Source organism: Corella eumyota, chromosome 3 (assembly GCF_963082875.1).
Source record: "Corella eumyota chromosome 3, kaCorEumy4.1, whole genome shotgun sequence".
NCBI classification, from domain to species: Eukaryota; Metazoa; Chordata; class Ascidiacea; order Phlebobranchia; family Corellidae; genus Corella; species Corella eumyota.
The window spans coordinates 9,438,834-9,452,036 of NC_137492.1; the positions used below are offsets into that span (position 1 = coordinate 9,438,834).

Here is a 13,203-nt window from a genome sequence, read left to right on the forward strand (position 1 = left end):
CAATATATAAAACTGTATGGAAAACAATTAATTATTTCTTTAGAGCTTGTACGTTAGATCAGAACACATACCCGGATTCCGGATTCCGCACCGTCTGCCGCAAGCTGCCACGAATTCGCAAGGACCCTGAACGACCCCCACCTAAGACCTCCACATTTGTAGCAAATTATTAATTTTTTATTTTTAGAACTGTCTTTAGTTGTTGGTTGTATACGAGAATATAAAATTCTGGCTAAATCCTACGGAAATAAACTCTGAATTTAAGTAATGTCTAAATCCATGTTTATTGGGTGGCGTCCGTTCAGCAGAACGAAATTGCCTAACCGTTTTTTAAAACGAATATTAGCACTTAATAAAAAGAGGAAATGGAATTTGATAAACAAGTTATAGTTTATAGTTAAAAGCATTGGAACTTATTATTAAAATAGGGAGGAAAAATATGCCAAAGCTTGTCAGCAAATAAATAACAATTCCATTTCAAATCAACATCAAAACTGTTCGTTTATAAAATTAAAAGTTAGCTTATGTGAATTTATCCAAAATAAGCTACAATACACACGAGTTTTTTTTAATCAGTTTTAAATAACGTTATTTAAAAAGAATCATTAACGAACATCTGTCAGTTTTACCTTTAAAACGCAAATGCTTTATTAATAAAAACAATATTAAGGCGCTACTTTAAAGAGGTCATCTCAACAATCAGTCAGCCACTTTGTTAATATAAACTGGCACAGAAAAATTTGCAAACTGGGCTTAAGGAAAAGCAAATTGGCCAGATCACGTTTTAAAATCGATAAAAAAGCGCGCCTAAAGGGAAACTAAATTGTAACGTTAAACGTGTGTACGTGACATTTTTTTACAATCAACAAGTTATAAAAAAAATGTCCGGTAGTGTAGCGAACCGGTCATGGCGTCGGACTACGAGCAAAAGAGTTTTGGATTCGAGCTGCACCATTGCCACACTATTTGCTTTTAAGCCCGACGTTCGCTAGCTTAAACACGTCCCAACCGCAAACCCTTACCCGATAAAAATATCAAGCCTATACTTGAAGGAGCAGGCCATTAGTTAGCCATTAATCGCTTCGAAGCGGAAAAAGGTGGGTTCATTAACCACTTTGAAGCGTATGGAAGATGCACTACTTCTGCTGGGGTATTGCATTGACGCTTATAGCTTTAATGGAAAAAATGTAAAATTTTTAATATTTTAAAATACTACCCTAACCCAAATCTTTATTTAATCAATAATACTTTAAAAAAATAGGTGATACAATTTTTTTTGTATATAAGTTTATCCTCGATCTAAAAGGGCAACTACACGGCCTAGCTCTAGACATAGAGAATAAAGTGTTTCGTTGCAGTTTTGGGTATTACAGGTTCTAACTGCCCGACAATTTAGTTGCTGATTAAGTGCTGTTAACGGGATCGAACACGAGACGTAAGTAGTGTAAGCAAGTGTTTTGACCACTACACCACGCTGCTGGTTCAAAAACAACCACCCAAAACAACTCCAGCAGACAGTTGCACATCTTCCAACCCGCTGGCTCCACCCTTTTTTGCTTCAAAGCAATTAATGGCTATCTACTCGGGTGGGAGGGGTCATGTAAATAAAAGGTTTTAAAAAATAATTAAAATTAAATAATAGGATTTTATTCAGAAAATTTTAATAGCAGTTACTTAAACATTAAAAAAGAAAGCATATATAGAATTTAGTATTTTTAGTCAGTAAGACCTTGCCATAAACGGTTTTTGGTCCTCCATAACATTTTAAAACAATGTCTTACGACTTAAATTTAAAAAGAACGTGGCATATTATATTTGATAAAAGGCGAAAATATTTTTTAAATACTATAACCTATTATATGTTGTGAAATAGCACTGATATAAAACATTTATTAACTTAGATTTATAAAATTAAAATAACAAACCTATATTAACGGAAGCACAATTTAACAAAAGTTAACAGGTCCGATAATTATTTTTAAAGTTAACTTAAAAGTTAAATTTTTACGCAAAAGTTAATTTCTTTAATTAACGATTAACGGGTTAGCGGTTTGGTCTCCACCTTTGTACGTAGGCATATACACGTGTTTCCTTTTTGTGCTGGCCAAAGCTATATTTTATAAACATCTTTAGTTTATGTTTAGTCAGTTTAATGCCAACTGACAACATTTGTATCTTTAGGAACCGAGTTTTAGTGAATGTTAATGTTTTGTCATGACTTTAATCTTCTGTTTTATTTAAATAAGGTGTTTGAAATTGTTAAAAACTGAACGTAACTACTGGATATATATCTTACGCACCTAAACTTAAAAACTTGGACATATTTATTCAATTTTTTTTACATCTTTTTGGCGGGAGGGGGGGTATTTGGTAAGCCGTGGTGTTTTGTTGTGTTTATATAAAAGTCCATGTTAATTGTTACGTTTAAAAAGGGCCTAAACTAAAAAAATAAAAAATCTGATGTGTTTAAAATACTCTCTGATGTGAAGTTTATTTTGAATATTAAATAGCCAAGACTTTTATTGAATAACAATACATGCATATAACCAGTTTTTATTTGCCCGAAATCGTTTATTTAGTTTACAATTATGCCTATAATAAATAATTGATTCACATGCAGTTTACCTATTTATTACCAAATATTTGCAATCAAAGTTGGTTTAACTTTTTACTACATGTTGTGTTGTGAATAAAAATAAGTATAAACAAAATGAATGTCTAATTACTTTGGCTTATGAACCTAATATATGCCCATTACCTTGCAAAAGGTTGTGCAACTCTTGGTTTAATTTAAATTTTAAACCTGTTGCAGTTACATAACAATTTATCAGCTTCATCACAAGTTCTGTAAATAATTAAACCTGTAAGTAAGTATGATTGTTTGATAAGCATCTCGTGACATGCATTAAAAGCGCAGACGTTATATTTTTTAATCATAAGTGGAATTATTTTGTTTCGCGAAAAAAACATGAAGTGGTTAGGAATACTGGGTTTATTTACTTTCGTTGTGTTTTCTACATCAACTAAGGTCGACTATTCTGGGTGAATAGCTTTTTTACACATATTTTTTTTATTTATTTGTAAGTAAATTTCGTGGTTTCTCTGAAGCTTTATTTACCAACAATTTTTTTCAGTTACCAAGTGTTAAGAATTAAACCTAAGAATGAAAATGTCAACCAAATTCTTCAAGAAATTGGTGATTTTTTTAAGGTTAGTATATACTGACCAATTTGCTTTTCCGCGCATATTATTAATTTAACAAAACAATAAACGATTGTTTAGCTGAAATTCTGGTCAGGTCCTTTTAGCAGAGATGAAATAATTGATGTTCAAGTACCAAAAGACAAGTTGGTGGCAGTAAAACGCCTGTTAACCACGACAAAGTAAGTTAAAGTTATTTATTTATAGAGTTACAGTAGTAAATTTGAGTATTGAGCAACACCGCACTATTTTGTACCATGAGCCAGGCAATAACAAATAACTTGAATATGACTTATTTAAACTCTCTTTTAATAAGTAAAAAAAAACTTTTAACTTTAAGGTAATATAAAACGAAATGGAAAAACATATTGTTCATTAACATAACATAATTGTAATCACTATTTTTTTACTTAAATTCAGTTTAAAATTTAAGTTCAAAAGACTTTTTTAAATATTTTGTTTATCAAAAAAATGAATGTTAATTTTAAATTGGTGTGCAGGATACGCTACAGTATATTTATAGACGATGTGCAAAAGGCAATTGACGCAGAACGCTCTCCAAGATTAGCGCAAAATACATCGGCAGCATTTAACTACAATAAATACCACACATTTGATGAGGTAGTGTTTGCTTTTAGAATATGTAATAGAAATACTGAAATATTGCACTATAGTTAATTATTAAGACCACTCCTTATCAGCCTTGAAAACCTTTACTAATAAAACAAAACAAATTCAAACTGTATTGTAAAAATCTACCCACTGGCTATTTAAACAAGTTAATTATTACCTTATCTTGTGACCCTGTTATAGATAACAACATGGCTGCATGAATTTGCAAAAAATCATACACATTTAGCAACGGTAAAGGAAGTGGGAAAGACTTATGAAAACAGAACGTTTTACGGAGTGAAGGTATTTGAATTCTTTGTAGCATTGCCAATAATAAAAAAGTCGCATCATTTCTACAAAGACATTCTACTATTACGAATAAAAAATATAACGCAATAATTGTTAAATACCAACTGTACACTGCACTAGTAATACAGTATAAAAACACAGCATCTATTTTACTAAAGCTGCAAACGTGAGTGGATTACTAAGCTTAAAATCAAAAAATATTAGTGCCACAAAAAATACGGTCACATTGTTATTGCTACACCAATAAAAAGCAAACATGTATCATTTACAAAATTTATTTAGACGTACACATTACACCCATCAAATGCTACCTTTATACACTATTTACTCATTGCATTTAGATAATAGCAAAATCCGAAAAATATATATATGTAACCGTAAATAACCTAAAAACCTTGTAAATGCATATTATTACAAGTAAACTATAATAATATAGGTATATATGTTCTATAAGGCCGTTTATCGGGTTTAAACGTTGCAATTTCCAAATTATGTTTATAGGGTTTAAACGTGGCAATTTTCCAAATTATAACTACCATCTGGCCGCCGATATTTGGGCATTATGCCAGTTTGATAACTTTTTTTAACTCACGTTCATATAGTCGAAATATTAACCAAAAAATTAACATTTTTTTTTGAAGGAGCATTTTTTTGTTTGTTTTAATTAAATCTTAACCTTAACGGGTATTGATAACTTTCGTAACGTTTCGTTTAATTTACATAATCAACATTAACAAAACTATATTTACGTTTAACTATGTGCTTACAAAAAAGCAAACCCAATGCTTTGTACTAAAGGGAAATATATTTTCTTGCACGTTGTAGAAACCACACTAATAGTGAAAAATTTTGGAAAAAAATTTTACTAACAAAATACAATAATTTTTAATATTAGGTCTTGGGTTAGATTTTATGTCTCTTTTTTTCTTTAATATCCCGAACTGTCAAAAGGATCTTAAGATTGGATCGGGGTAATTGATGTTACTCTACATTTAGGTCGCGAAGTCGACTTTCCAACATTGAGGATAGATAAATATTAAAAAAAATAATTATTCGTTTTATTTTATGTAATTGATAGCTAAGCTCGGGGCAAAGCAAAACCACGAAACCAGCTTTTGCAATTGATTGTGGTATTCACGCAGATGAGTGGATAGGACCTGCAACATGCATCCATGTGATAAAATATGTAAGTTTTCAAAAAAAATATTTTTCAAATCATATAACAATTTTTATTATTAAATAAAAATGAAAAAAAATTGCCTTGTTTAATATAAGAAAAAATAAATGGTCATTTTTTAAACCATTTAAATTTGTACACAGATAGTACAAAATTTGATGAGGCAAGACGAAAAGTACTCGTCGATAGTCAATGCTGTTGACTTTTACATCATACCGTCTGCAAATCCAGACGGTTACATATATACATGGTCTAAGGTACTATAATTTTGTGCTATTTTAAAGCCTTTTTAAAATCATTAGTAGTAAGGCATGTACCGATTGAAAACAATTTGGCGGCTTTTCTCAGAAAACTAACCGTAATTTTTTCCTACTGCAAATCAGGCCAAAGCACATTTTTAGCAAAACTCTAGCCCAAATTTTTTTTTAAATAAAGAAAACGTAAAACTCTATTTTTTTTCCTCAAAATGCAAAAACCTCAAAAAATTTTTTTTAAGAAAAGAAAAAAAAAACAAAAAAAAATATTTTCTTTAAAAACTTATATTTTTTTAAACTCAACTAAAAAAAACTTATATTTTTTTAAACTCAACTTTTTTTTTTTCTAAAAACGAAGCGCAACGCTTCAAATTTTTTTTCCTAAAAGTCAACTTTCCTTCGGCAAGGAAGGGAGCTGGGTTGCATTATTAATGGGTATTTATTTTTTTAAATAACTAGTATTTATTTAGTTTGTTTGTAAAATATTAAAAAAACTAATTTTTTAAAGTTTTTAAAAATTAAATATGTAGTTTTTTTAAATAAATTTACTTATGCTGTAAATTTATCGAAATAAAAATTACATAATTTTTTGTATTTTTTTTGCTGTTGTGGTTTATTAACATATATCTAAAGGTTAATAGCAAAACATTTTTGTTATAATAAAATACAGAATATAAAAAGTAAAAAATAAAAAAACATTAAAATTAATAAAAAAAAAATAAGATATCTTTAGTTCCTTAGAATTTAAAAATCTGAAATTTTAGTATGTTGTTTATTATTAGATTATGTTTTCATTCTCCTATTTACAACATTTAATTATCACTAATTACTAATTAATAAGTGTTTATTTATTAAAATTTAAAGGTTGTTATTAATTTTTTAAATCTTGGTCAATTGTATATCATGATATTGGTAACTCAAAAATGAATTAAAATTTTAATTTTTATCACTAATTACTAATTAATAGGTGTTTATTTATTATAATTTAAAGGTTGTTATTAACTTTTTAAATCTTGGTCAATTGTATATCATGATATTAGTAACTCAAAAACGAATTAAAATTTTTAAATTTTATCACTAATTACTAATTAATGGGTGTTTGTTTATTAAAATTTAAGGGTTGTTATTAACTTTTTAAATCTTGGTCAATTGTATATCATGATATTACTAACTCAAAAATGAATTAAAATTAAAATTTTCATCACTAATTACTAATTAATGGGTGTTTGTTTATTCAAATTTAAAGATTGATATTAAGTTTTTAAATTTTGGTCGGTTATATCTTATTATATTTATAATTTGAAGATAATTAAAAAATAACTCTTGTTTGTTTGTTATATTAAATGCTGGTTTGGTAATTAAAAATCAAAGTTATGTAATATTCTTAGTTAATGTTTATGCATATATTTTTTATTTATAAAATTTTATGTTAAAAATAATCAAATAATTTCGAACCATATTTTATTTATCAAATAAATCTAGTTTTGTTCTGAAATTTCCTTAGTCCAACAATTACATACGTAACATTTGATTTATTAATTTAGTTAGGATTCTTAATTAAGTAATGTTTATGCATAAATTTATTTATTAATAGAGATTAATTTTAAAAATAATTAAATGATTTCGAACCATATTTTATTTATCAAATAAATCTAGTTATTTTTTTTATTCTTACTAGTCCCAATTTTGAAAAAAGATAACTTTTGTTCCTTAAAGTTTGAAAGTCTAAAATTTTAGTATGTTGTGTAATATCATAATGCGTTTCAGGCCTCCTATTTACAATATTTAATTATCACTAATTACTAATTAATAGCTGTTTGTTTATTAAAATTTAAAGGTTGTTCTTAATTTTTCAAATCTTGGTCAATTGTATATCATGATATTAGCAAACAAAAAATAAATTAAAATTTTAATATTTGTCACTAATTACCGATTAATAGGTGTTTGTTTATTAAAATTTAAAGAATGTTATTAATTTTTTAAATCTTGGTCAATTGTATATCATGATATTACTAACTCAAAAATCAATTAAAATTTTAATTTTTCTTACTAATTACTAATTAATAGGTGTTTGTTTATTAAAATTTAAAGGTTGTTGTTAATTTTTTAAATCTTGGTCAAGTGTATATTATGATATTACTAACTCAAAAATGAATTAAAATTAAAATTTTCATCACTAATTACTAATTAATGGGTGTTTGTTTATTCAAATTTAAAGATTGATATTAAGTTTTTAAATTTTGGTCGGTTATATCTTATTATATTTATAATTTGAAGATAATTAAAAAATAACTCTTGTTTGTTTGTTATATTAAATGCTGGTTTGGTAATTAAAAATCAAAGTTATGTAATATTCTTAGTTAATGTTTATGCATATATTTTTTATTTATAAAATTTAATGTTAAAAATAATCAAATAATTTCGAACCATATTTTATTTATCAAATAAATCTAGTTTTGTTCTGAAATTTCCTTAGTCCAACAATTACATACGTAACATTTGATTTATTAATTTAGTTAGGATTTTTAATTAAGTAATGTTTATGCATAAATTTATTTATTAATAGAGATTAATTTTAAAAATAATTAAATGATTTCGAACCATATTTTATTTATCAAATAAATCTAGTTATTTTTTTTATTCTTACTAGTCCCTATTTTGAAAAAAGATAACCTTTGTTCCTTAAAGTTTGAAAGTCTAAAATTTTAGTAGTTGTGTAATATCATAATGCGTTTCAGGCCTCCTATTTACAATATTTAATTATCACTAATTACTAATTAATAGCTGTTTGTTTATTAAAATTTAAAGGTTGTTCTTAATTTTTCAAATCTTGGTCAATTGTATATCATGATATTAGCAAACAAAAAATAAATTAAAATTTTAATATTTGTCACTAATTACCAATTAATAGGTGTTTGTTTATTAAAATTTAAAGAATGTTATTAATTTTTTAAATCTTGGTCAATTGTATATCATGATATTACTAACTCAAAAATCAATTAAAAATTTAATTTTTCTTACTAATTACTAATTAATAGGTGTTTGTTTATTAAAATTTAAAGGTTGTTGTTAATTTTTTAAATCTTGGTCAAGTGATATGAGTTACATAAAAACGAGTTAAAAAATTAATTTTTGTATGTTTATTATATTTAAATGCTTGTTTGTTTAATAAAAATTAGGGATTGTTATTAAAGCGCAAAATAATGAAAAAAATTTTATTTTTTAGTCCAATAATTACAAAAAGGTATACGAAATACTTTTTTAATTAGTTCAGGTAATATTTTTAATTAAGTAATATTTATACATAAATTTATTCACAATCAAAATTAATTTTAAAAATAATCAAATAATTTTGAACCATTTTTTATTTATCAAATAAATATAGTTATTTTTATTCTTACTAATTCATTTTTTTGTTCAAAATAACATTAAAAGTTTTGAAATTTTAGTATGTTGCTTATAATAATATTATGTCCCAAACCTCCTATTTTTATCACTTATTATTAATAATAAGAGTTTGTTCATTAAAATCCAAAGAATTTTGGTCAGTGATGTAATATGATATTAATATTAAAAAAAATAAATTATTTAACTCTTTTTAATTATTGTTAATTATTTTTTGTTTGTTTATAAAATACTCGATCAGTGGGAGTTTAACGCTTTCATATCATTACATAAAAACCTTATCATTTACATAAAAACCTTATCATTTGCATATCATTACATAAAAACCCTAAAAATGAGTAAAAAATTTACATTTTTTTTGTTAATTTGACTTTAATACTCGTTTGATTACTAAAAAATTAAGATCGTTATTTTGTTTTCAAATTTAGTTTACTCTTCTCTTACAATATCAATGAGTGCGTGCTCGTTTGTTAAAATTAAGTTTAATTATAAAAAAGTTTTATATTTAAACTTATAATTTAATTAATGAACCTACTAAATAAATTATATTTATTAAAAAGAATCAAACGATTTCGAACCACATTTTATTTTTCAAATAAATCTAGTTTAAAACTGAAATCTTAATAAATTAAATATTTATTTTAAAAGTTTTGGTTAACGTCAACTAAATATTTCAAAGTCAACTAAAACACATTACGTTACTAGCTGAAAAAATCAAATATAGAAAAGTTAAAATTGAGTAAAAGTTAAAAGCGCACGTTCACTGCTCGAAAAAAGTAAGTAGTCGAAAAACAATGTAGTTTTAAAAACATTAATCAAAATGATTCTTTAATAATTTGCTAAAAACACAACAATTAAAAGTTACATTAATATACTAAAATTAAGAGTAAACAAATTTTAAGTATATTTTTATTTATTATAACAAGTTAACCCGTCATAATTTTATTTAAACCAACAATGTACACTAACTCCATTGTGGTTTTGTAGTTTACTTACACACAAAAAAAAATTTCATAACTTTTTATTTCGATAAATTTACAGCATAAGTAAATTTATTTTAAAAAACTACATATTAAATTATTAAAAACTTTAAAAAATTAGGTTTTTCATTATTTTACAAAAATGTGCTTTGGCCCTTATTTGGAAAAAAAAAACTGCGGTTAGTTTTCTGAGAAAAGCCGCCAAATTGTTTTTAATCGGTATATGCCTTATTACTGCCGTTATTTAAAAAACTATATAGCTATGTTGAGTAAAATTATCTATTTAACTGTATACACTTAAAAAAATTAATTTTCTTGCACATCGTAACAAAATCAGGATCGTATGTGGAGGAAAACAAGATCTCCTACATCTAAAAATTGCACCGGAGTTGACCCGAACAGAAATTTTGACAGCAATTGGTCCGGTATAATTAACTTGTTTTTATACTTATATTTATATACGTTTATGTGTTAAAACACGTACCAACAGCACACCCTCACTAAATAAAAATACATTCCCTATTATCTTAAGGTGGTGCGAAAAAAGACAAAAATATAGAGCGCATTTATTCGGCTTCCAGAAGACTTAACTTTAAAATAAACAATTTTAAGCCTTTAAAATATACTAAACTTAATCTTAAACTACACCTGTCTCATTTAATTTTTTTGTAATAGGACCTGGTTCAAGCAGTGATCCATGTAGCGATCAATACCATGGTCCTCATCCTTGGTCAGAGGTGAAGCTAATTTAAAACATTTACCTGTTTTACTCAGTTTTAATTGTTTGAAATTTTGATAACAACGCATAAGCGTTATTTTCAAAAACTTATAGTTTAAATAATATAAACAAAAAATAGTAATGACGTGTTAACGGAATAGCGTATTGTGCGCATGTGTGTTTTAATAAAACTGGGGATCTACCTTTATAGTGGTTAACCTGTAAACTGCTTTTTTTAGGCTAATGTAAGAGGACAGCGCGATTTTGTAAACGGCATCGAAAATTTACAAGGCTACATCGACGTTCATTCGTACAGTCAGTTATGGATGTTTCCTTATGGTTATACTAAAAAGCCGGCACGCGACAACGAGCTCTTGGTATAAATAGAAGCTCACCAATTTTTAAAAATTTTACTTTCTATAACATATTTTGCAATATATTTTTAGTCTAAAATTGCGAATGAAAGCGTAGCTGCAATTTATGATGTCCATAAACAAATCTACACCCCAGGACCGATTGCTACCACTATTTGTAAGTTTAAAAATCACTTTAAACCTCGTGCATATTTTTAATGCAAGTTTATCTAGCTTAACACATAAAAAACAGTCTTTCCTAATTAGTGAGACCCTCTTTTAATTATGTTTTGTTAAAAGCACTAGCTAATAGTTTAAAACTTTATAACAAGAATTTGATATTAAATTTCGACTGCCATCTTATTAAATTTTTAGACATCGCATCGGGAAGTACTGCAGATTATTTTTATGACCATAACAATTTGCGATGTGTGTTTGCCGCTGAATTAAGGGACAAAGGAAAACACGGAATGCTGCTGCCCGAAGAGTAAAACAATTCTTTTTAATTTTTTTAATATTTTTTTACAGCGTCTAGTTTCTTAACTAATTAAACAGAAAAACGAAGTTTACAAACATATCTTACTGAGTTTTTGCACTAAATATTTTTTACTTTAAAATAATCTTGGTAATTATTATATATGTTATACCTCTATCTATACACGTTTTAAAAAAAATTTAGTCAAATTCAACCAACGGCCGAGGAAGCGTTTGCTGGTCTTATGACAATAGCTCACCACATTTCCAAAGGAAATTGTAAACCACCAGAATAGGGGTCGCTTGATGATACTTTCTGGTTAATTTTATTAGCTAAACTTCATATATTATTGATTTATCATTTGTATTTTAATATTTCTAATTTAAAGTTTAATTCTAATTGGCATTTAACATCAAATATTCATTACAGGAACAAATATTATGCAATTAATATTGTCTAACGTTATATACCATTTTGTTGCCTGAGTATTTTTTTTGTTATTTAGCGTTAATTATTAATCAATAACTTAAATAATAAAAAAATAAATTTAATACGTAAACTTTTTTCTGGCAACCAGTTTTAAAATTGCAATATTAATTTAAACTATTTAACATAACAACAATAAAAAATGTATGGATATATTTATAAATTAATTGGCATCACATGTACTTTACGGTATGAGAGAGAATTTGCGAGGACCGTAAAGTAATAAAGAAAAATACATAAACCGCAATGTACCTGAGAAACATAGCCAGGGCCGTGAAGTACAAGAGTTTTTCTGAGAACCGTAAAGTACAAGTGATATGTTAATTGCATTGTTAAACTGCTTTAAAATAAAAAAAAGAACAGACATCATGTTTCAAAAAATTGCATGTATTTACATTTTAACTATCGTATTACATAAAAATTTAACATTACACTTTATTGGCGTAACAATTTTCAAAATATCTAAACATTTTTTTTAATTATCGTTTTTTAGTTATTAGTTAAAAGAAATACCAACAGGTAATATTAATATAAAAAAAAAAAAGTATAAACTATCAAAAAAAATAATTGAAAGCAAAATATTGTTACAATGTTAACTTTGGTAACAAAATTTTGTTCCAAAAACTATTTTTGTAACAAAATTTCGTTTCCAAAATAAAATTTGCAAAATTAGAAGAATTTTAGAAAATCTGAGTATAAAACAATTAATACCTTATAACTTTAATGAAGTACATTTAGTCATTAGATAATATTATTTCGAAATACATTTATTCAAATAAATTACAAAAAATTAATATTTTTTTTATTTATTATCACTAACGCTTAAAGGATATGATAAACTCAAACAATTGTGTGCTTTTAAGATACTAATTTAAAATTTTAATTTTATTAAATTGATTAAACAGTATGTATTTTAAAAGCGAAATTATATTTGATTAAGGTATAATAAAAAACAAGTACATGAAAATAGGTTGTAAGGAATTTATATTTAAAAATAGTTTAACCACAATTTGTTGTTTATTTAAAGCAATATAAATTTTTAATCATATTAACACAAACATTTAATAAAAATATGAATTAAATTAAAAACTAACTATTAATTCTTCTTTCAAAAAATTAATGGCAAAATTTTGTTACAATGTCAACTTTGGTAACAAAATTTTGTTTCGGAAACGGTTTTTGGAACAACATTTTTTTCGAAAATTATTTTTGTACCAAATTTTTGTTCCAAAA

The 13,203-nt window shown here is 25.8% G+C and overlaps 1 protein-coding gene across 1 annotated transcript; it reads left to right on the forward strand.

Annotated features, from left to right (window-relative positions):
• The first annotated feature begins 2,968 nt into the window (after positions 1 to 2,968).
• On the forward strand, positions 2,969 to 11,779 carry LOC145745941 (carboxypeptidase B-like). The gene is made up of 13 exons (XM_082564122.1): positions 2,969 to 3,042; positions 3,135 to 3,210; positions 3,283 to 3,383; positions 3,702 to 3,822; positions 4,015 to 4,116; positions 5,201 to 5,312; positions 5,468 to 5,556; positions 10,276 to 10,363; positions 10,614 to 10,675; positions 10,896 to 11,033; positions 11,103 to 11,187; positions 11,385 to 11,496; positions 11,689 to 11,779. The coding sequence occupies exons 1-13, from the start codon at positions 2,969 to 2,971 to the stop codon at positions 11,777 to 11,779; spliced, it is 1,251 nt and encodes a 416-aa protein (XP_082420248.1).
• Positions 11,780 to 13,203: the final 1,424 nt, after the last annotated feature.